The sequence below is a fragment of the Hordeum vulgare genome, chromosome 1H (assembly GCF_904849725.1).
Source record: "Hordeum vulgare subsp. vulgare chromosome 1H, MorexV3_pseudomolecules_assembly, whole genome shotgun sequence".
NCBI lineage: Eukaryota > Viridiplantae > Streptophyta > Magnoliopsida > Poales > Poaceae > Hordeum > Hordeum vulgare.
Genome location: NC_058518.1, coordinates 449,920,633 through 449,944,755, shown reverse-complemented (window position 1 = coordinate 449,944,755; position 24,123 = coordinate 449,920,633). Strand labels below are relative to the sequence as shown.

At 45.8% G+C, this 24,123-nt stretch overlaps 3 protein-coding genes and 1 long non-coding RNA gene across 8 annotated transcripts; 2 read left to right on the top strand and 2 right to left on the bottom strand.

Annotated features, from left to right (window-relative positions):
• Positions 1-8,580: 8,580 nt before the first annotated feature.
• Positions 8,581-9,910, top strand: LOC123444365 (uncharacterized protein At5g19025-like). Its single transcript, XM_045121059.1, has one exon. It carries the CDS (start codon positions 8,959-8,961, stop codon positions 9,670-9,672), a length of 714 nt encoding a protein of 237 aa, XP_044976994.1. The 5' UTR covers positions 8,581-8,958; the 3' UTR covers positions 9,673-9,910.
• Positions 9,911-10,359: 449 nt separating this feature from the next.
• LOC123444340 (myb-related protein 2-like) lies at positions 10,360-12,834 on the bottom strand. Of its 2 annotated transcripts, none has more exons than XM_045121030.1 (7): positions 12,688-12,834; positions 12,407-12,617; positions 12,251-12,327; positions 12,114-12,171; positions 11,942-12,029; positions 11,794-11,863; positions 10,360-11,391 (listed from the first exon to the last, which is right to left on the bottom strand). In XM_045121030.1, exons 2-7 carry the CDS (start codon positions 12,609-12,611, stop codon positions 10,663-10,665), a joined length of 1,227 nt encoding a protein of 408 aa, XP_044976965.1. In that variant the 5' UTR covers positions 12,612-12,617; positions 12,688-12,834; the 3' UTR covers positions 10,360-10,662. The 2 variants fall into 2 exon arrangements, with proteins under 2 accessions (XP_044976965.1, XP_044976973.1); XM_045121038.1 differs by having other exon boundaries at positions 12,407-12,614.
• Positions 12,835-13,007: 173 nt separating this feature from the next.
• On the top strand, positions 13,008-16,786 carry LOC123444372. Of its 4 annotated transcripts, XR_006630985.1 has the most exons (4): positions 13,008-15,350; positions 15,491-15,561; positions 15,784-16,128; positions 16,265-16,786. It is a non-coding gene; the product is annotated as an uncharacterized LOC123444372 (long non-coding RNA). The 4 variants fall into 4 exon arrangements; XR_006630984.1 differs by having other exon boundaries at positions 15,491-16,128; XR_006630983.1 differs by having other exon boundaries at positions 13,008-15,561.
• A 1,709-nt stretch (positions 16,787-18,495) lies between these two features.
• Positions 18,496-20,757, bottom strand: LOC123444355 (E3 ubiquitin-protein ligase SIRP1-like). Its single transcript, XM_045121049.1, has 2 exons — positions 20,541-20,757; positions 18,496-19,755 (listed from the first exon to the last, which is right to left on the bottom strand). Exon 2 carries the CDS (start codon positions 19,703-19,705, stop codon positions 18,695-18,697), a length of 1,011 nt encoding a protein of 336 aa, XP_044976984.1. The 5' UTR covers positions 19,706-19,755; positions 20,541-20,757; the 3' UTR covers positions 18,496-18,694.
• Positions 20,758-24,123: the final 3,366 nt, after the last annotated feature.

The following is a 24,123-nucleotide window of genomic DNA, read 5'->3' as shown; positions in this document are numbered from 1 at the left end:
ATGTTGTTTCCTGGAAGTCTTGCAAGCAAACGATCTTAACGAGATCGACTATCGAAGCAGAATTAACAGCATTAGACACATCTGGTGTCGAAGCAGAATTTCTTCGATATCTTTTGATGGACTTACGTGTGGTTGAGAAGCCGGTTCCGGCTATCCTTATGAACTGCGATAATCAGACGGTTATTGTCAAAGTGAAGAGTTCAAAGGACCATATGAAGTCCAACAAACATATAAGAAGGAGATTGGAGTCTGTCAGACATTTAAGAAACTCCGGAGTGATAGCGTTGGATTACATCCAAACGGCTAAGAATCCGGCAGATCCCTTTACTAAAGGGCTATCACGTGTTGTGATAGATAGTGCATCGAGGGAGATGGGTATGAGGCCCACATGAGTTGCCATGGCAGTAACCCAACCTATATGATCGGAGATCCCGTGAAGTAAGACCTGGGAAAACAAGCCAGTGGTGAACTGAGGAGAGTAACTTTACTAACCCACTCCGCTGGAGATGCAATGATCTCGGATACGGTATGGTAGGATGACTACTATCTTAATGTGTTATGAAGCTTATGTGTAAGCAAGATGCTGTCCTACAAAGCGATCTTTGGAGGAACACACCTATATGAGCTTGACTGCTCGTCACAGTCTATGAGATTTGGGTGATCTCTAGTAAACTCATGAATAGGTCACGAGTGTGACTAATATGCTCCACCCGAGGGGTCACCTTCGGTAGCCTAGTACTAGTAAGACTTGTGTTGAAGCTTCTTTACGCCAAACTAACAATTCAAGGCATAGTCGATTGTTCAGTTGTAAAGGGGTGTAGCTGCTTGCTCTAGGTGAAGCTCAACCTTAAGAGGTCTTTACTGAAATGCTGGTATATTAAAACAGTGATTGGAACGAGGGAACACGATGTGCCCTTGAGATCTGGTGGGGGATTGTTGAAATTAGTAGTGGGCCTTAGGCCCATAAGAGAATTTCAGAAAATCTCCAAGGGCCCATGTAGGTGGTGGTATGACAAGGTGGCGGTGGGAAGTTTAGTCCCACCCCGCTAGTGGAGGAGAAGTTGGACCCCTTTATAAGGGTCTCTCTTCCACATGCTATTGGAGAGTGAGAAGACAAGGTGCCCTCGCGCACTCCTCTTCCGCCGCCCGCCTCGCCACGTCACGACACGACGCGCCGCAGGTTGCGGGAATGAGCCGAGCCGAGCTCATACCTACGCGCTTATTTTTGTCGGTCGGGAACGGAAAATACGTAACGCGGCACGATCCGAGACGTCGGATCGTGGGCTGTTACCGACTCAGACGTGGGTTCCGCCGAGCCGCCTTTATAAGCAGGCTAACGCCTACCCTAGCCATCACGAGAATCAGATCACATCTGCCTCACGCGTTCGTTCCCTTTGATGCTGCTTCCGCCGGCGACTCCGTCCCGTTTACCGCGTACACGGTCGACGGGAGAGCAGACCTCCGAGACCCCGCCTCTTCGGTTCCTGTACGGGAGAGGGGCAATTAGGTTTTTGGAGAGCGATCACGCGACTGCTCGCCTCCGTCCGTCTGCTTCGTCTACATCCGCGTCGTCCTCGTCATCGCCATGTCTTCACCATCTGAGGCCGATCGTCTCGCCCTTGAAGCCGAGACGAAGAGGGCAGAGGATGCTGCTGCTGCTACGGCCGTGTCCAATGCCAACGCTGCTGCTACGGCCAACTGGCCTATTGGAGGCTATGACTTGTTTATCCTCATGTTCGTATTTATCCTAGCAGTACTACTTGCATGCATAGATGTATCAACTATATGCGTAGTATGTGTTAGGTTAGTACAAGATCAGTACATCATTAGTCTAGTCAATACCATGCTAGTTATTATCTCGTGGATTAATACACTCGGAAAATTGCCTATTTACTCAACACGAGGGAGATAGATATCCAAGAAAGCACTCAGGCAAAAGAGATTTCCATGCTGAGGGGGGCTCAATCGTCAACAGCCATGCGTGCTCAAGCAAAACTTCTGATATATAGCCCGCGTCGTCACCCCGCGCGCCGAGACGTGATCTGGCTGCTGCGGTGACACTACTTGGTCGAGTCGAGGTTTTTTTTGTCGCTAGAGATTATCGAAAAACCGGCCCTTCCGTTACCCTCCGACAAAAGTTGTTACCAGACGAACTTTTTCGAATCATTTGAATTTGAACTTTCTTTTTTCATCTAGTACCCGTCTTTTTAAAGATTTCACTAAAGTACTACGTACGAAGTAAAATGAATGAATCTACATTTGAAACCATGTCTATATACAGTCGTATGTAGCCTTCTAGCGAAACATCTAAAAAGACTTATATTTAAGAACAGAGGGAGTATTTGCTAAATTACATATATTTAGATGGTAAGACAAATGAATTCAAAATTCATTTAAAATTTTGGACGAAAAATCCAAAATAACGGAGATTTTTTTAAAAGGGATTCTCCACCTAGCATTCCCACGCTGTTTGGAAATTGGCTAGACGGTGTTGACATTGTTTTGGCAAAAAATATTCGCATAGGAGTCCGTGTGTTACTTTGGGCTATTTGAAATGAAAGAAATGATATGGTCTTTAACAGACAAAATCGCACAAATTTCTTGCAGGTTTTGTATAGGGCAACATCATTGATCCGTACATGGTTGCTGCTCACTACTACGGAGAACAAGGAGTGTTTGGCTACTGCATCTATCCGATGAAAGATGGTAACACAGGATATATACAACCGATTTGGATGACGGTACAATAGTATAATAGACGGATAGATTTCTAGTACCATTTTACGCTGGTTGTGGTTTTTTTTTCTTGAACTTTATTTGTAAGATAGTTTTCAAGTGCGGGTGCTTTTGCTTCGATTCTAATAATATGGCCGTATGTATCGTTCTAATGCAGAGGCCAAAAGTGAACCTCCTTTTTTTTTAAAACGGAATCATAAAGAAAACTTGGTCTAGTCACGGGGGCCAACAAGGAGCAATCCTCGTCACCCGTTGCTGACGTTCTAATGGAGCCACGGGCTTCTGCACCGTTGGCATGGCCTCCGACTTCTCCAACACCACAGCTCAGGCTCCATTCTACTCCGATCAAGTGAGCAGCGAAGTCGGGAGCGAAGCCAGGCCCAATGAAATACTCCCTTCATAAATTAATATAAAAACGTTTAGATTACTAAAATAGTGTTCTAAATGTTTTTATATTAGTTTACGGAGGAAGTAGTTTTTTTACAAGAGCCGGTACCTACTGGTGGAGGATCGCCCGTTCATTTGCTTCCTCTGAGATTTGTGCCAACTTTTTGTGTATAAAGTACAACTAATTTGTTATGCAATACGAACAGCAAGGAAAGAAATACACTAGTGTATGTCAGATTTGTGTCAGCTTTAGCTATGACCTATGACAGAGAGTAAGTGTGAAGAAAAGGACAGCCATGTGTTCTCTCTCCCCAAGCAAAATTGTTGCATTTTATTTCATTCTTATATTTTGAATGATTGGTATTTGCTAAATGAAATTCTCAGTTTTAAAACTTTTTATATATTTGGAATCGTGGTGGCAAAATCCTCAGAACAAGATCAATTTTGGATATATTTGAACTATTTTTTATTTTATATATTTCAATTATCTTTGAAATGACTTTCATAAAACATAAAATTATTTCACTATGATGAAATATTTCATATATTCAAAATAATCAGTTTCACGCATGAAACAATGCATTTCACATATTCAAAATAACAAGTTTCACATATTAAAAGAATTGACCCAAAATTTTGTATAAATTTTGAATGATTTCAATTATTTCACAAAATATATTTCAATTATTTTCAAAAATGCATTACACTTATTTTGAAAAGATATATTTCACTCAATTCAAAAGACACATTACACTCATTCAACTGAAGGATATATTTCACTCGTTTAGAAAAACAGTTTCACTCATTTTAGAAGACGCATTACACTCACTCAACTGAAAGACTATATTTCACTCGTTTAAAAACTGGTTTCACTCATTAGAAAATATATTCCACGTAAATTTAACTACACGTTATTTCTTGACATGACGATTTTACGTTTAAATACTTGGCAAATTTACTATTACATGCATGGCAAATTTTACTCTTTTTTGCCATGTCCAAAAAAATACTTTTAAGTTGCCATGGGAAACTTTTACCTTAATTGCCATGTCAACTTTACTTGTGAGTACATGGCAAATTTTACTTTTTTGCCATGTCAGAAAAATTAAATTTAAGTTGCCATGGCAAATTTTTACCTTAATTGCCATGTCAATTTTACTTGTAAGTACATGGCAAATTTTACTTTTTTGCCATGTCAAAAAAAAAAAGTTGCCATGGGATTTTTTTACCTTAATTGCCATCAACTTTACTTGTAAGAACATGGCAAATTTTACTTTTTTTCACATGTCAATTTTTTTTACTTTTAAGTTTAATGGCAACTTTACTTGTAAGTACATGGCAAATTTTACTTTTTTTGCCATGTCAAATTTTTTACTTTTAAGTTGTCATGGCAAATTTTTACCTTACTTTCCATGGCAGCTTTACTTGTAAGTACATGCCAAATTACCTTAACATACATGGAAAATTTTACACTTTTTTGCCATGTTACAAAATTTACTTTTATGTTGCCATGGGAAATGTTTACCTTAATTGCCATGGCAATTTTCCTTGTAAGTACATGGCAAAGTTACTTGACAATACATGGCAAATTTTACAATGTCAAAACTAACCTTTTTATTGACATGGAAAATTAACTTTTTATAGCCACGGCAATTTTTATTTAACATACATGGCAAATTTACCTTTTTGTCACTCATGACACATTTATTTCTATGGAGCATGGCAAGTTTGACTTGTATTTTTTCCATGGCAAAAATACTTTACATCCACGTCAATTTTTGCCTTTTCCATCGTTCATGGGAATTTTTGCTCATGTAGACTATGATATATTTACTTTACAAACCATGGCAGTTACTACTAAACAAATGGTCGTTCATTTACATTTCTTGTCAACATGGTAGAGATGCAAATTTGCCATGAATTTTTTCTTTTTTGTCACTTGCATAAAATGATTTTTCTACCATGATAAATTTTGCTTGTTAATATGATTGCAATTTTTTTGGCTTCAACCTATAGTAGTTGTTTAAGCAGTATCCTGTTCTTTATTTTCTATCTGTCATGACAAAATTAATTTTCGGACCATTTCAATTTTTTTAGAGTATGGCAAAATCTGACCTTTATTATTCTTAGCTGAAAGTGGGCTTTCTTAGTCACAATAGTTTTTAGGCAAGCTGGGCTTTAGTTTTCTTTTATTTGACAAAAAAAGGCATGCGATGATGGTGTTCGGGCTGGGCATCTCTCGTTGTTCGATTGATTGGGTCCCCAACGAACTACTCGGTCGGGAGATATCAGGAGGTCCTATACGGCGCCTTCAGCGCTGGTTAGGCAAACCAACGCCTTCAGCGCTCCTTCTCATAGGCCGGCCATGTAGAATGTGTTGGTCCTTAAAAATAAAAAAATCATAGAATAAAAAAAAACAGATTTGCGAAAAAAGTTCAATGCTTATATAAAAAAAGTTCATATATTTTTGAAATATGTTTATGTATTTTCAAAAAGTTCACAGAATTTGAAAAATCATTGAATTTTAAAAAAAGAACATCAATTTTCAAAAAAAAGTTCATCAATTTTTAAAAACAGTTCATCGATTTTTTAAAAAGTTCACAAGTTTTAAATTATGTCCACCGATTTTCAAAAAAGTTCATCTGTTTTTTAAATATTAATCATCGTTTAAAAAAAATCACGAATTTAAAAAAAAAAATCATCGATTTAGAAAAAAAAAAACGAACTGAAACACGGATCGGGTCTCTAAATGGGCCGGTCCATGGCGGAGCACTACAGGCGTCGGTTAGCAAAATTTGCATTTAAATCGGATCTCTAAATAGTGAATTCCGGAGATATCGGCGTCCAAAAACAAAACTTCCAGTAGACCTAGTTGATCCGCCTGTGAGATGGTTGAATTATCGGAGGTCCGAATTGAATTCTGATAGACTACTTCAAATCTCTTCCTCTCCTGGTCCTGCTGACTGCTCCATCATCATCATCAGGCAGTAAGAATAAGTGTTCCTGCGTGAGAGGAAGAATAATAAAAAAAAAAAACATACAGCGGTGTCGTGCCGTTCAGCTCCGATTCGCCGGAAAAGCAGACGGGTCGGCCGCCCATCGCCATCGGCGCCGGCCTTCGCCGCGTCGTCGATCAAACTGTTTGTTGACTAACAGCACTGTTATGTTTGTTGTTTCCCAATCGCCGGGACAAGGAAGAATCGACCGATCCATGATACATCGGTCTGTTCCGTCTAACACTAACGCTAACACTGACAGCGGATATCTGGCACAGCTTAGGCCACGAACCACACGCGCTCGACGCTTCACATCACATGAACACGCCGTGCCTAGCTTAATCAAACGTTCCGTCGCGTGCCACTGCCAAGCACGTAAAGTCTTGGCCTGACGACGGACGGCCGGCCGGGAGATCCAGCGCCGCACGTAATCTGTTATCTACGCCCCAGTAATGGCCCGGCCAATTCCATGGGGTTGGAAAGACGTACACATCGCACCAATGCCAGTGGACGCGGTTGCGGTGCCGGAAAAGACCAGACGGGATTTAAGACGCCGGACAACGACGGCTAGTCGGCGGCGGCGTCGTGCCAGACTGCCACCGTTTGGAATTGCTGGACCGTGTAATTAACGCGATGTGGACGGTTGCGTCGCACGGCGACACGGCGTCCCTCCTGGGCCGTCTCCGCGTGCCGGGAGCTTTCGATGGTCCTTCGGCGTAAGAGTGTAGCAGACGGCCACGATTTCGTTGGGTACGCACGTCTCGTGTGCGTGTGTGTACGACACGGGATAATGCCCCTGCGGACTGCACGGCAGTGTTATCAGTAGAAACTGGGAGAAGATGGGGGGAATGCTTTATTTTTACATAGAATTTACTGTGTGACGTGACGTGCGCTTTGCATGTGAGGACTCATTCGTCCGGTCTTGTGTGACCATAAACGTCCAACCGGAACCACAGGCAAAGATCCTCAAACTTAACGACGGTCCAACCGTAAAGAAGAAGAAGAAGCAGCAACAGTAGTATAAGAGTAACTCCAACACGGCGATTCATTTCGTCCGTCCACGTTCATTTGGATCGAGACGGACGAAAACAGACACCCAACGCGCCGACTCAGTCCTAAATCGCGTTTGTTTCGCGTCCACGCCGATCTATTTCAGACGCAAATTTGGACCGGATTTGTGTTGCCGCGGACGCCGAGCGGACGCGCGGCGCGTCCTCCTCGTGTCCGCCTCGGCCCCACTCGTCGGCCGGCCAACGACCCCTCGGTCGTATTAAATGTGACCACCTACCTACGGGGTCCGCCTGGCAGTGGGTGGAAGGTGGTTGTGGGTCGTCCTTTTTATTTCAAAGCGTGCGCCGGGGCCGGCCTCATCCACTTCCCCCTCCCGTCCACATCTGGCCACGCTTGCTCCCCGGCGGCGACCACGAAACCCTAGCCATGGGCTTCTTCGACAAGGGCAAGGGCAAGCTCACCCCTGACGCGAGCTCGTCCAAGGTGCCGGTGCCACCTCGCCGTTGCGCGCCACCGCGGGAGCGTCTGTACATCCTAGTCCACCAAGCTCGGCGGCACTGGCAGTACATGCAAGCTCTGCCCTATCCAGATGTCAACCTCCCCCATGGTTGGCATCTGGACCCCGACCGCATCCCTATCCCAGCAGTGTCGCGGTCTGCGCGCGCGCACGCGAAGGAGCTCCGCCGGCGGCGCGCGCTCCTCACTCCAGAGCAGCGACGCGATCCGACGTACGCGACCGACTACCCTGAATGGGAGGTTTGGTTCGCCGTCCAGCACGAGCGGGAGCGCATTCACGTCGCCTAGTTCGATACGGTCATCCCTCCACCACCCCCTCAAGTGAAGCTAGGTGAGTAGGAGGAGGAGGCCGCCCTCGAGGAGGCAACGACCTACGCCATCGAGGAGAGCAGACGCGAGGAGGATGCGCGCTGGGTAGGTCTCGAAAAGGCCCTCGCGCTGTCCGAGGCGGGCGACTGCGTCGTGCCCCCTCCTCCATCTCCGTCGGTCGCTGAGGCCGAGGCGTGCCAGCCACACGCCTACCAGTGGACCGGCCAGCTCCTGGAGTGGGTGTCCGCGAGGAGGAGAAAGAGTATCTCATGCACCGTAAGTCGCTGACAATGGCGAGGGAGGAGGCCGAGGCGGCGGAGCAGATGAAGCTCGAGCGCAGGCGCGAGGAGGAGAAGGAGGACTTGGGCCCGCTTTGACCGGCCTTTTAATGTTTAATTATGTTTATCGTTGTTTGCATCCGAGCCTGCGTTGAACGGTTTGGCTGATCCATTTGAAAAAGTGAACACCGGCGTCCGCTCGACTGATCCAAACGAACGAAAATCGGACAAACCCCGCGTCCGTTTGGACCGCAGCGTTGGAGTTGCTCTAACCTCTAACTAATTGAACGGGTCAGGTGACCAAGTCCAAGAGCGCAGTGAGCCCGCGCTTGTAAACGGGTCGCATAAACAAAGATAAAGCGAGCGGGAGGAAAGTAACAAAGAGAGAAAAGAACGCCGTGTGAAGCATGTGACGTGAACCTCCCTCCCTCGCAACAGAGGAAACAAAGAAGGAGGAGGAACGCTCCTTCCGCTCCGTCCATCCGTTCTCCTTGACGCCACACGTCACTCGCCCGCCCCACGACTACGAGCCGCAGCCGCCCACCAACCGGGTCAGAAAAAAACAGCGCAGGCGCGCCGGGAAGGGAAGGCGCCGATCGACGATCAGATCCCGCACCCGCACACGCGACGCGAGGCCAGGCGGCTCGCTCCACCCCACCCCACCCCACCCCACCCCACCGGCGCGTAGATCCCGATCCCGAATCCCGTCCCGCGTCCGCCACGCCATGGCGGACTGCCGCAGCCTCATCGAGTTCCTCCGCGCCTTCGAGCACCGCCGCCGCGCCTCCGCCTCCGCCGCGCCCGGCCCCCCCTCCCCGTGCGCCCGCCCCCGCCGCGCGGCCTCGTCCTCATCCTCATCGTCGCGGGGGAGGCTCTTCACCTCGCTCTGCGACAACCCGCCCCCGACGGCCGCCCTCGACGCGCTCGCGCTCCTGGCCGTGCTCGGCGCGCTGGCCTTCCTCGTCGCGCCCTACGCCAGGCTGCTCGCGCGCGAGGCCGCCGACCTCGTGCGCCAGTACCCGGACGAGCCCTACTCGTACGTCGCCTTCGCGGCGGGCGCCGGCGCCGCCGTGGCCGCCGTCGCGGGGCTGCTCGCGTGGGAGGCGGCCGGCCACCACGCGCGCAAGTGCGGCAGGCCCCGCTGCCGCGCCCTGCGCAAGGCCGTCGAGTTCGACATCCAGCTCGAGACGGAGGAGTGCGTGCGCGGGAGCGGCAGGCTCATGCCGCCCGCCGGCCACGCCAAGACGCTCCTCGCCGCTGCCGGCTCCGCCGCGCGCCTCGTCGAGCTCGGCGACGAGCACCGGGAGCTCGAGGCGGAGCTCAGGAAGATGGCGCCCCCCAACGGCCGCTCCGTCCTCATCTTCCGCGCCCCCTGCGGCTGCGCCAAGGGCAGGATGGAGGTCTGGGGCGCCAAGAAGGTGCGCCGGATCAAGAAGTAGCAGCAGCAGCAGCAGCGATGACTGGATCACACCAGCGCTTACTGCCCTCCATAATAAACCACTAGTTTTCTACTCTAGTACTTATTACATACAGTACTCTATAGTAATACAGTGCTCTTGCTGTTATGGCAAGTATAGCTGAGAATAAGGAGAGGAACAAAGGAATAGATACATACATGTCTTCTCATGACTTGTGATGCACATCACCCCAAAGATTATACATAGCTTTGCTCTTTCATTTGCACTTTTTAATTCAATTATGCAATAAGTGACTCTTGCCTTTCCTGATGGTACACAAATAAGTGCTGCGACGGACTATCGTTCATGCTATGTGGATGAATAGATGCACCCTAATCATGCTGGTTGAGCAATGTGCGCAGATGACCGTGGAGGGATCACTTCCATCTTTGTTCTACGTGTGTTTCTCTGAGATGTTAGTTGTGTTCGTGAAGTCTGCATCAATTGATGAACAGTTTATTTCTGTTTTAAGCTGTGTTGAGCTGAAAGCCTCCCATAATGGCAGGGATAGCTTCTGTTACTAAATTGATGTTATTTGGGAGGGTAAGGTTCTCATGGTTCCGGTTATTATTACTGTTCAAATTCCGAAAAATTGTATTCTTTACATGGATAAGTATTTCTCACTTTGGTATCCATGGTTTATCTGTAATAATTGTGATGCTTGCTCAGTTGGTGGTTCTATAGCTATCTTTGCCTTCTGCATTCTATTCCTATATTCCACGATTCCATCCCTATTCCTTTTTGTTATTGTACAGACTTGATATCCTATTCATGTATATTACACCTCTTGAAATGGAGATTTAAACTGCTGATCCATAATATCTCAGTTTCTGTACTCAATGGTTGAACTCTGGTGTACTAGTATTTCTTTTTGACCTATGCAAATCACCAAATAATGGTGTTGAAAATGCCAGGAAAAGTTATTTGTATGCTCATTTCTTCTCTTCAATCATATTGCATATCATTAACAGTTCAGCTCCAGCTGAAGCCATTTAAATCAAAATGCCTATATCCTTGATCACCATCATCAGTGTTCTGAGTGTTCAGATCAAGTTTCTTCCCAGAACTTGGATGCTCAAAACCTGAATGTTCAACCGCTTGTCTCTTGCAGTTTGGTTCTTCAAGATATAGTCTGCCTGCATCTCTTTCTTTGCTTCCTGAGGCTGAACTGGTGGTGCTGCCTCTGCCATTCTTTTGAGCTGTAATATACTCATGTTGAATCTCTGTGTCACTTTCACTTCCAAACTCGGCTTTGTGGTACTCATTCACATTGTGCAAATGACCCATCTTACGCTCGCTTAGGCTCCTATTAAGAGAAAACTGATACTCATGGCCAGGAGATTGCTTTCTACAAAATATTGAACTATCATCATATGCTTTGAGCATTCCATGGCTGTGTAGTCTATGCTCATTGATGAATCCTCCGGCTGCAGCCAAACAGTTATTGGTTGATGAACTTTCCATGAATTGGATTTGCCTTGGCTCTAGTCTGTGCATACTTGAACTTTCTTTTATCTCTGTAACTGCATTGCCGAAACATTCATTTGATACTTGTGAGACTAATTCTGATATTTTCAATTTTGCATCTTCCAGGTTTGCAGGACCCGAATTCTGTTTTCCAAGGCTCTCTTGGGCCTGCTCTAGAACTGCCTGCAGATACTTCCCTTGGGCCTCTATCCGTAGTTGCAGATGCCGTTGTACCTGTTGCCAATTTAATTTAAGGTTAGAACCACTGCACCGATAGATATGTTTTAGTCACTGAAAGCATGATGTGTTACTTAGCTGGATTTGATAAAAGTTCACTGCTACATTGGAAGAGGTATTAATATCTGAATTTTGTGAGTGGTGCCAAATTGCTTTCTCGCTCTTTTGGTTCTTTAATTGCTGGGCCGTATACGTTTTATGGGGCCATCCCTGGAGGATGTGCAACCTTCAAAGAGGTCAAATAAGGATTTAGAATACGTTATCAGTTTTTTCCTTGGTTGGCATGATGGAGTGGTAGCTGGATGCTTGATTCAGGTTATCTTGATTTCCATCTACTGTGTGCATCTAATGAATTACGTCGGTTAAGAGCTTATTACACAACTAGTTTCAGTACCTCACCTCGAGTTGTTCGTTTAATTGCCTCTGCACCTCGATTTGCATCTGTAGGGCTTCACCAATTTGCATAGTTCTGTCACCCAGCAAGAGAGATTAGTACTTCAATATTCGCATGAAATACAATTCTGAACTGCATGGCCAGTTTCCTTACTTCTCTGGCTGTGGAATGACATTTGTATTGATCATTGCTGGCACACTTGTTCCCGGCATGCCATCAGCTACAATTGCGCATCCTATGGCTGCAAAATTCATGACTTGTGTGTTACTATACAGTTTTATTATAATGGTAAAGATGGAACTATAGAAGTTAAACTTCGGCTTACTGTTCTTGTTTGTCCCAACGTTAACTTGAGCTTGGAGGTTCTTACTGAGCCTGTATTTCTGAAACATCAAAGAAATTGTGACTTGTCTGCAGTTATGGGTGCCCTTTTTAACATGAGAATTTCTGATTATCATGTACCTGGAGGTGGCTTTTCAGATGATACAAGGTGAGTCCTGGAATGCCCATAAGCCTCATGACTGTTTTTGGAGTAGCTTCTGCGTGATAACATGAGTGTAAGAATTCAGCTGACTTATGTACAATTAGTAGATAAGAATCGTATAGACGTGTACTAACTCTCTGCTCCACCCAATTGATTGACCGCATCTACAAATCGCTGATGTAACTCGGGTGTCCATTTCAGCCTTGGTTTTGCATCGGTTGAGAGAACTAGCCCGGAATCTCCTTGTGTACTTCCTCCATGCAGAAACAGATGCCTCTCCATGGGAAAGGTCGTCCTAGTAGTGAAGAGCTCACTAGGGCCCTGATGTTGGTGATACATCTTCTGCTGTAGAATGGACAGAAATTTTTAGAACAATGGAAATGTGGAGGGCCGAAAGATCTAACCAATTTCTTACTTGTTCTCCAGTCGCTTCCTTCCTCTTTGTCGTTGCACGTTGAAACTGTGTACGAGTATTTCCCTATTGACAAAGACGAATACCAGTCCTGTTCTCCTTGTGAGCTTAAGCCTCTTGATGCACTTTGGTCTTCTGAGGTTGATAAGGAATGCCCTGTGAGGGCCTCCTTATATGGGGAAACATAGAATCTAGCATCTTAGAACAAACAGCAGAGGAACAATCTTTAACCAACTGACAGAAGATGCTGTCCTTAGTTATTCTTGGAAATAATAACCAAACTAAAAATAACCTTGTACCCTCAGTAATGAAACTAATCCTGTAATTTTCTCTGCATTTTTGTATGGAAGATTCAGCTGCATATTTTACTCATTAGATCAGTAGAAGTGTATGTACAGAATAAATACCTACAACTGGAGCAATTTATCTTTTTGAAATGTTATTTTCTGGCATATTATCTGCTATCTGCTTGGACCGTGAAAGATACCTTTCCGAATCACTCATTTTGCCGAGATGGAAATATCTGCACAACTTCTCTGATACCTTAGTTACTATTTAGTTTAGTGTTATTGGGTCATGTTACGGGATTAATGATGTTAATGTTCTTATATGAATGCAATATGTGTATCATTGTTTAAATGAATCGATTAAGTTATCTTTTCAATAGTTGATACTTGTTGCCTTCTTGGAGAGTGACACTTACACACAGAAACACAAATTTTCTGTCAATTTATGCCGTCCTTTGTACTACTGTAAAGCGGATAGAATATGAACAAGCATAAGTTCCATCAGTGTCCTTTCCTGAGATTGGTACATATTCTCATTGTAGTCCAGAAAAGTATGGACCTACTTGGCTTATGCTCTTTACGTGGGATAAGCTCCATTTGAACGAGACCACTTTGCTTTTTAATCATCACTAGTCAAACAACAGCACTTATGTGCTATGATCCTGTATGTGCTACACAACCTTCATCATTTCAGTACTTTTTGCTAGCATAGGCAGCTGCCTTATTGCAATCATTCTTCTAACCAAGACACTGAAAAGTTAGATGTGAGTTCTAAGCAGAAGTAGGCGCTATGTTTCCTTCTGTATTTATGCGCCTGTTCTCTATGTGTGATTCAGTTGATTGAAGTGGCACTCGTTAGAACTGTGCCAGTGGTATATGTCGACACTTGGGACCACCAGCGAAACATTTTCAGCTGCTACGGTTTAGTGGTGCTCTGCACTTAAGGGAATGAACTATCAGGGAATATCCCTCTTTATGCTTTACTATCACCGAGTCCACTAACCCTTCCAGTAAGGTCTTCCTTTAGCTACTTACTGGCAATGGTTAGTTCGTAACGTAACTCTCTTTTTACGCTTCATCTTTCTTCTCTCTTTGAAACATTAAGCCCCTCAGAGGTTTTAGCAGATAACATTTGTCTTTGTTTCATGATGCTTATGACACTAGCACTGAATTATTTCACCATTCATAAATTTACTGTATTTACTCCTATATGCTGATGACTGCATGTCCGTGTAGCATGGTGTATCAATTTATCTCTTTTTCTACTTGCTTGAGTTTATTTTAATTAGTGTATCTACTTATCAGGTTTTGCATATTGTTTGAACTGGAGGGTGGGCTGTCTTGCTATCAACATGTAAAGAACTTATCAAAAGAATCCAAAGCATCATCCTTTGCTCTTCCATCTTTTGCAAAGCAACATCAGCTCGTGGGAGCATATTCAGTTGTAAGAGACTGGTCCTGGCAGCTGTTCTAGAATTGTAGGTTATGTATGACCTGAAGCTTTCTGCTCTAGTGTCTGTGAACCTCTTCGAAGCTTAGTTGCATGTGCATCTTTGCCAGCCTAGAGCCTTCACTGTTTGATATAAGTCTACAAAATGAAATTTCTCATGGAGTACACAGTCAATAGACCTGGTTAACCAGATAATGTTAAAAGAAAATAAACGAATCTGATGCAGCTGGTAGGGGGGAATGGAAGGCATAAAAATATATTTGGTGCCCCATTGGAAGTTCAGGGTTTTATGTAATTTTTATGGTAAACAAGAAAAACTGCTTTGGTCTAAGAATCTTTCCGTTGTCAATAAAATTGAAGTTCCTTTCACGTCTCTGATACTTTTTTTCGAGAAGAGTACACTAGTACACGATTTGTTCCTTCTCCAACCATCCTTTGTAAATTGGTCGTTGCTGGCATATAAAGTAAAGTGCAAATTCAATTGGAATCAATCGTCAATAGCGCATACCAATTGCATGAGCTACTTATCTCATGAATGGAGGTTCTTCGTCCAAGCGCCACGGCATCAATTCTTTTCTCAGTGTCCTTGGCATCTGTGTTCAACCTCAAGTTGCACGCACAATTTCGGTGAGCGATGCTTTTCATATCCATTTTCTTTCTCATCAATGCTCCTAGATGCACAGTTTTATTTCTTTTGGCTGATGCTCCTTGCCCACATCCTAATCTCAATATTCCTCGCGTAGCACTGCAGCTTTCTATGATTTTCTCAGAATATATGCTGCCTGAGCCTGCAAATAAACTATCACGGCGGCGACTATCTTACACTTATTGATAGTTACTGTTCAGCGATGCTTGTTGAGCAACTAGTCTGGTCTAGTGGTTATGTGATGCTCTTGCAGTTCATGGGCACCGGGGAAGCACCTGAAAGGGTTCGTTCCTGATATGGTATCTAATGCCAAATTTGCACTTGAGATTTTTTACTTTGTTTATATCTGTTTATATGTGCTCTGATGACACGTGGTTAGATTTGTTTCAAAGAAATCTATGATTAAAATTAGATTATGTTTAGGTGGTCGAGAGGGACATGTTCCGTATTCTTTGTTGGGAGCACCTTTGGAGCATATGGCATTTCAATTCCTGGTCAGTGCTTTTGATTTTGCTCTCTTTTTCATATTCCAGTGATCAGATTAACATTAGTCACTTTCGTGCACGATATTCCCCTTTAGATTGTACGCAGTGGTGCCACATTTCGCCTCCTGGTTAATTGCAGATGTACTATCACCTTCTCTGGTGTTAGGTGCACCAGGATTTGTCTGCCTGGTAGAGATGGTACTGATCAACAGCATCACACCAAACTTGCAGATGTATTTCTTCGGGAAAAAGTTGATGATGCTCTCTTTCTGGGACAACATACACCAGAACCTGCACCGACTTATGCTGGATATAGTCATTCTTCCTCATTTGTTTGAGTCTGACTTCTATTCATCACATAGGTGCTGTATGAATAATTGCTGTGTAGCCTTTCTTCAGCAGTGGGTGCTCTTGAGTCTTGACTATAGTTCCACTAGATCCGAAGAAAATGGATCCTGGGGTTCCCTACATGGGATACATGCTAGATGAGCTAGGACTGGCACTACACTGTCTGCTATGAGCTCCACCTGAAAGCCAAGATTTAGCCTAGGGCCTGGGTTGGCGATGATTGCTGAGGTGCGTCTTCCTCATAACATACTATTTTATCATGATTTGGCGCAACAAAGAACTGGCAAATTCTTGTAAAATATGGAGTATTATGTAACACACCAATGTTAAGCAATTTGACCTTGCGAAATTCTTGCTGTAACAGGTTTGACATCGATTTCACCTGATAGGTGAGAAAACAAAGGATGGTGATATGCAAGCTGCTCTACAGCTAGTATCTAAAGCTGGCTACCGAAAGTTGGGGACTGCAGCAATGGCATCACAACCCAACATTCGCAGGTTGGAGATGAGGATTTCGGATAGCGATAAGTGGATGCGGGCGGAGGCGTTAACGTCTCTCCGCAAGATCGTCATTCTAGTTACATACATGCACTTGACCGCAAGTAAAGAAGTTGTTCTTTGTTCGGCGGAGCAAATGCTCTGCCTTTTAGCAGAGAACTTGCGCCATTTTTGCTGCTATATTCGCTGAGGGTGATGAAAGTAGAAAATATTTGTACGAGCTTTTGTAGGAAAAAAAGTTGGCGATGGGAGAAGGTCTTATGGTCTTCGTATTCAGTTCTCTGTGTTCTGTTTAGTGGACTGTACTTTCACTTTCAAGCGTGAACATCACAGGTGGTGTTGTGTTTGCCAAAGGTTGGGAATGACAGTAATGTTGATCTTGTGATAAGGAAGAAAGCATTGATCATTTGATAAGCTAGATATATTTTCTTATTCCGAAGAGAGAACAAAAATATTGAACGTCAACCATTTTGGGAGAACCAAAAGGCTTATGTTAATATGATTAGCAGTAGTACAAGCTAATGATTGAGCGGAAAACCAATTCGGCTCCCAGGTGCTTATGCTCCTGCATGCGGAAATAAATTTTGAAATGTCAAAACAAAATCTCAAAAACAATTCTATGCGTTCTTAGTCACACCCAAATGCTAACTGAAAATTTTTAGGCAAAAAGCTTACCATTTTGGCTTGTGCAAAAAAAATTAAAAACACCAAATGTCACCCCCAAAAGGCACCCCAATTTTTTTTTTTCACCAACGCGCTCTGTTTCTCATGAATTTTGTCAAGCATCCTTGCCACACTAACAAAAACGTTTACAAAAAAATTCAGAATCTTTTGAAAACATTTAGTATTTTTTTGGGGGTATTGTTAATCCGGGAGCCAAAACGCATGCTTGAGCGAGACCATTCACTGGTGGTGTAACTTAGCTGATTTCTTGTAAACCTGCATCAGTTTTTTGGCACCTGGCACTCAAGCATCGAGTGCCACCAGACAACCGTTGATTAGTATCACATCATCAAGGAATTCATATCGAAGCTTATGCTTGTAAGCACCTCCTAAATTTTCAGGAACAATAATCGGATGCATAATGCAAAGGCAAGCATAGATCCCACAGCCACTAAGCTCGCCATTAATTTTCTCCGATGCCGCCACGGTCCCGAGGAACCGAGCATTTGCTGCTTGACAAAAGATGAACAGACTGGTTTAGATTTAGATGCGATTATCTTAGATATCGCATCATTTCAATCCCATGGCATCCACTAAACCAATGGGCAATAATGTGGGCTTAAGACAAGAGGCTGCAATCAACTTGGAGCAAACAACTGTCACAGCTAAGCAGAGGAATAGGACATCTCATTAAACCGAAAACAAATGAAACATGAATCATTCAAAGGTTTAATCAAATTGACGCCACAACGAAACAACATAATCGTAGGAAAAAAAATCTGTTAAACCGAAAACAAATGAAACCTGGATCATTCAAAGGTTTATATCAAAGGTAAAACCGAGGGAATAGCATAACTGTAGCACAACATTTTCATAACCGCAGGAATTTCGGCATAACAGAAAAGTAGCTACCTGTAAAGAGGAATTCCATACACTGTCAAATATCGTCGTTTTTTTTTGGAACCAGATGTATAATTTTGGGCAACAATACTAACTTTATGCACAACAAAACCAAAAAAAAAAAAAACTTTATGCACAACATTAGCTCAACTTCCCTTCAACCAGATGCATAATATGTACTCCCTCTGATCCATATTAATTGTTGCTGATTTAGTACAAAGTTGTACTAAATCAGCGACAATTGATATGGATCAAAGGGAGTACATAATTTTTTTTATTAATTAAAATATATAGAACTATTGTATAGTTCCACAGTCGGTCAAAAATAATTTTGGGCAACAACACCTTCACTAAGTTCATGCACAACATTAGCTTTTGACTTCCCTACGACTCTACTCATAATATTTTCGACGAGGATGGTTTAAAAAGGTTGCTTTCTGGTCAATGTTTTAAGTGAAAGAAGACTGCAGTAGCTCAAGATAGCAACAATCATGAATGCATAATTCACACCACTAAAGAGGAAGGAAAGTGATGTAATAAGATATGAGGTTGCCTTAGCCATAACACTGAAGCAAAGTGAAATGAGCGCAAATCATATGTCAAAGCAGTCACAAACTTTGTACCCTGTTGTTCATCCAGATAGATGATCGATAAGATGGAAAGAAGAGTTCTACTGACAAAGTTGCATCACTATTCTCAGATGTACGATCATTATTCACAGCAGTAGAGAAGATCAACTATGCCCTGCATTTGGGTTGGTTCCAGAAGCAGGAGGCAGCTGCTGATCAGTCAAAGTAGCCCTGACAGTTTGCGGCTCAGGTGTCGAGAATAGGCCATTAAACCAAGGGACAAGGGCCCAAGGTCTGTTACTGTCCTCTCTGTCATTTGTGTTACTGTCCTCGCCATCGTTTGCAGGGCCATCAGCTCTGACCTCCTCATGGCTGCTCTCTATTCGATCAACGTTGCTAGTCTCGCTTAAGTCTTTTGTCTCATCAGATGGCAGCTCGAACCGACAAACTGGGCAGGAACTATGGAGTTCAAGCCATGGCAGGATACATGGTGAGTGAAACTTATGTTCACAAGGCAACTGCTTAGCCTGGGACCCTAGATCAAGGTCATCAAGACAAACTGAACAGCTGACAACCTCTTCGATTTTGACAGTGGGCAGGGCTTCGACTGCTTCTTTCTTCGCGGGAGGGGTACCATACCGGCTTGGGTCATTCTCAGCCAAATGCTGAAGAAGCAGACTAAGCCCTGCCCCGAGGACATACTCCTCTAGCAAACCATCATCGTTATTTGAGTTGCCATGGTCGCCTCGGTCCTCGTCAGGGTCAAGCGCTGCACCTTGCAGAGCGAGGGCCTGGTTGAAAGCACTGATCAGAACGGAGTTGTCCCTTTCCCTGTCATCTCTAAGGTCATCATGGATGCTGTCAAGCACACGGCGCAGTGCCGATGCCCGCCGATGCCTTCTGATGAAACCCTCAAACTCACGGCCTATATCACTATTATCTTCATCATCGCTGTCCCCCGGCGATCCTGGCTGCTCAAAAGGGTTGTCCAGCGGGTCCCACTGAGTTGGCCCTTGCTCTGATAGCTGGCTTGCCAATGCCTCAAAATGCTCACCGATCATCTCTTCGACAAACCCACCGTCACACAATGGACACTTGAGCTCCTCCACCATGGCCTCCTCAACGGCCTGCTGACATTCATGGCACCAGTACCGCGTGATGGCAGCTTCTGCCATATCGCAAATCCTTCCGTCGATCAAGCGTAGAACACGGTGAAAAGTCAAACCTGTGAACCATGCACAATTATTTAGTTGAAGGGTAATCTGTATAAATCCCCAAGAAAACAACCACACATGATATAATTTGTCATATATGAGAAAATAAGTGCAGCATCTCAGGAACAATTATTTTTCCAAGAACAAGTGGAACAAGACGAGCAATACGGTGTCCATCTGCAACAAGATTCCACACCGCAATGGCAAGCATGCATATATCTTACAAGAGGCCAGCATGAGGAACAAGAACAAGGCGAAGAACATAGCTAGGTCTTGCATCAAATACAAAGTTGACTCTAGTCTTTTGATTCTTTGGGAACAGGAGTGGCAGGCAGTCCTAATAATTCCTAAAGAGAAGACCCAACTGAAGGCGCGGCGACACCGAGATCTCCGAGAAGGGGAGGCGGAGATCAAGAGGCAGGATTCTCAGCCCAAGAACCAGGTGCCGATTCCATCCTACGGGGAACAGGATACCATTCCTCCCTAAAAGCAGAAGGACCAATTCCGGCACCACTCAAAGATTCACACAACATTGCGTCGCGCCGGAAATAAATTTGGTGGCGAGACCCGTCGTCGATCCCAGCCTACACAAATCCCCGCATAAATCCCCGAACGAACGAGCACCCTAATCGCCCCTTCGCAGGAGAAAATGATATTATTCGACGGGAGGGGGGGTATGGAACAGGCTCCACGCCATGTTCTTGATTTAGAGCACACCGGGACGAATCAGCCCCCCAAAAATATCCATCTTTTGCTCGAAACTAAGCACGAATGAAGAAAGGAAAGTCCATCATACCAGGAAGCGGCTGACCCCTGGCTTTTCTCCTGTGGAGTGGATTGGATCGGATTGGATGGAGTAGAGGCGCCCCCCTGCTCCTAGTCCTAGTCCTCCTTTTGCTCGGGGTAGGCCAAACCAAAGAAGAACAGGGAGGAAGTTACAGGCTAGCTTGACTGGTGGATACTTTACTCCCTGGTCCCTAGAGGTTATCGACCCTTTCTTTTTCCCTTCATCGTCAAGGAAAATAGGGACGATTTTTTTATATGCTCCGGGCGCAAATCTCCAAGAGGAAACAGATTAGTTTCAGATCCCACCGGCAAAGTTTGTTATGGCTTGGAAAGCATACAAAGCTTCTGATCTTTTTTGGGGGATCTTTTTTATTCAAGTGGTGATGGGGATGGAGGGTTTGGCCGATAGATAGGCCATCATTTTCATCATCCCAAGCGGACCACCTGTAAACTAGGTGTATGATGGGCTCCGTCTTTATTTTGTTGGTGTGGCATGTTCACCTATAAATCTTTGGCATCGGTCCGGGTCGCATGATCCGATCCATGAAAGTCATCTAACACGATTCTGTATGATGTCTGAAGTTTTTCGAATACGATTTCTCTCACAGATCGAAGACAAGCGTGCAGAGGTTTGCGGGAATGCGGGCTACTACTTCGTTCGATTCTAATTGTCCTGACCCATCACCCCCTTCCCTTTGTGAAAACGGCCAATATCGCTTTAGAGCGTCAGTGTCCGCATTTATGCCCAGCCAGAGGGGACACGACCGCTCACTGGCACCGGCATTGAAGCGGCGCGTTGGCCAAGAGAGCATCGCCTGCACCGCTTCTCGATGCAGGCGACTGTTGCGCGCTCAAACGACACGACGGTTGCTCGTCCGTCCATCTGCCGCCCACATTGATGGCATGTTGTTGCCAAGGCGTCTCCTCCATCACCACCCGTTCGTCCATATGTTGCCCGCCATTGATATATGAACCGTTGCCCCAACAATAGCTGCAGTCATCAGCCTCCGATCCCTCTCCCATCATGGATTCCTCCCCCGCTAAAGCTCTTTGGGAGGGGCTGACACCGGAGCAGAAGAAGGAGATGGCCGACATTGTTGGCCGATGGCGGGCCGGCAGGCAGCCGGAGGATGTTGACGTCCCAATGAAGGACGCGACCGACGACGACCCTGCGCAACCTCCTCTTTCTCCTTCGTCATGCCACCCTCCTCCATCGCCATGCCTCCCTTGTCGATGCACTGCACCATGACCATCTGCGAGGTCGGTGCCCATTACATGGACATGGTGCGGGAGGAGCGGTTCCGGGAGGAGTAGACCGCCGCCGCCTACAACCACCATCTCCTTCACGAACACCTGCACGCGAATGAGCAGCTCGTTGCGAGCAAGGCGATCGCGCCTGACACGGACCTGACGGAGCAGGAGGTGCTCCTGGAGTCCTAGCGCTCCTCCCACCAGATTTGCCTCGACCGCTAGCGGTACCGACAGCGAGTGGCGGAGATGGCGGCTGCGGCCAAGGTCGATGAGGAGGAGGGCATGTCATCGTTTGGGAAAACCGACGAGGATGAGGTGGACATCATCGAGGTCGCGCCCAATGATGTCAGCACGCCCGCGGGCGCCGCCTGCAGCGACGAAGAGTAGTGCACGGGAGGCCGCCACTGCTCTGGTCCCAGGAAGGCCACCGCTCCTCCCCTCCCGTCGATGCCAAGCTTGGTGGGCTGAACAACGTCAACCTATAATCGTTTGGCGGCGACGTGGAGGTAGACATTTGTGCTTGTCGGGTCCCCAGTGGAGGAGGTTACAGAGGCAGAGCTAGAGAGCGCCGAGCAGAACTGGAGAAGGCAAAGTCTCAGTTCTCCGGGTTCATGGCCGGACACGGGAAACGGACGCCAACGATAATTTAGATTAGATATTAGTTATACCTTTAGAGCCGGATTGTATGTAAATGTAATGAAATTCGTCGTGTTTGTATGAAATTCGTCGTGTTTGTATGAAATTCGGCCGTTCTTCCAGTTGGTTTGAGTTATTATCAAAATATATGCGATTATAGTTGAATGTCATCGTCCCGCATCGGCGTACTCGTCCCCCTATTCATAAACATATGCGGGAAAAAATATGAGTTATCGTTGAAGATGTACCTAACTTCTCATGAGTGTAAAATGTGAAAGATTCGTACAAGTTCCATTTTTGCTACTTGATGGGCCAACCAAAGAAGCATGAAGCATGAGGTTGCCGTGCCGTACAGTGACACGAAACAGTCACGTGGTCAGTGGTCACCACCCCTGTTTGTCAAACCTTCCAATCTTGAGAGTTAATGGCGGCACGTAGCTCGAAATGTTGGGCTAATCCCTCCACGTTGAGGTGAGAGCACACCCCAGAACTCGAGAAGTCCCCAACACTTGTGGGCTGTTGATCTTACTTAAATCAATGGCTTAGATGGCTCTTTTCAGGAGAACAGAGGTAGACAAGCTCTATCGTATACAGATTAGTGGTTCACTGTTGATTTTCATCAAACCCGTTCATTGTTGATTAGGTGGAGCAGAGTGAAATCTGTTTTAAACCTTCAGGTTGTAAAGCTCGTGGTAAATGAACCCCCACCTTTAAATCCTTAAAATATGTATCATGTACTCACTGATCCCGGCCTATCTTGACCCTAACCCCATTTGCGCACTTGGAAAAGGAATGACCCCGGTTGGGATCAATCTTTACTCTCACTTACTACAGTGGCCCACATGTCATGTACATCTTCAATGTTCAATCCACGGATGTCATCATCTCTCTCCGCCTAATTGCAGGTAACGATATGTGCAGTCTCCCTTGACGCCCGAGCCGGACAGCTCGCGCTACACCCATGGTGGTAGCGCGTCCATGGTGGAACACATGCTGCTATTGACGGCCACCACGAGTGCGCTGGAGCTGGAGACGGCCACATGCGTCCCATCGATGGCGATGTTGTTGCTGTCAGTCATGACGTAGCCAGATTCCCGGTTAATGGTTGGCGGAGCGGGGCGTCATTGAAGAGGAGTGTCATGATGAACGACCGATCCGCCCAGGGCACGAGGAAGAACGGGCCGTAGTCGAATATGGCCGCACCCACGCCGTTCACGCTGATCCAGTTCCTGCCGTCGACTGGGAGTGAGAGTACGAACAAGTTGGACACCTTTTTGCGCTGGCCAACTGGGTCGCGAACGAGGCGCTGGAGGAGCCAGGCCCCGACGACACTTGAGGGGGCGGTCCCGCGGGTAGCGGAGGAGACCGGGGACAACCAGTTGTTGCCTAGAGTGACGTCCCTGGAGTTGGAAGAAGGCGCCACAGTCGTCATCTGCCCGTTGCACGACGACGTGCTGGCCGTCGCGGAGAGGTTGACCACTAGCGGCAGGCCGGCAGGCACTAAGCGGCGTGGTGTAGAGCGTCGTGCACACACTGTACTTGGTGATCGTCATCAGCAAAGGCTTGCCGCTGTTCGCAGCCATAGAGATGGTGAGCACTGAGCAGGAAGAAGACTAGGACTGGCTTGGACTGCCAGTCTGCCACCTCCGCTCAACACGCTTGCATAGTTTGCTAGCTAGACTAACATTGCATGCATGTATGCGTTT

Coding starts and splice junctions, on each gene's coding strand:
- LOC123444355 (XM_045121049.1), bottom strand. CDS start 19,705: ATGGCAGAAGCTGCCATCACGCGGTACTGGTGCCATGAATGTCAGCAG.
- LOC123444365 (XM_045121059.1), top strand. CDS start 8,959: ATGGCGGACTGCCGCAGCCTCATCGAGTTCCTCCGCGCCTTCGAGCAC.
- LOC123444340 (XM_045121030.1), bottom strand. CDS start 12,611: ATGTATCACCAACATCAGGGCCCTAGTGAGCTCTTCACTACTAGGACG. Junction 12,030..12,113: donor CGTTGGGACAAACAAGAACA/GTAAGCCGAAGT, acceptor TGAATTTTGCAG/CCATAGGATGCGCAATTGTA. Junction 11,864..11,941: donor GTCATTCCACAGCCAGAGAA/GTAAGGAAACTG, acceptor GCTGGGTGACAG/AACTATGCAAATTGGTGAAG.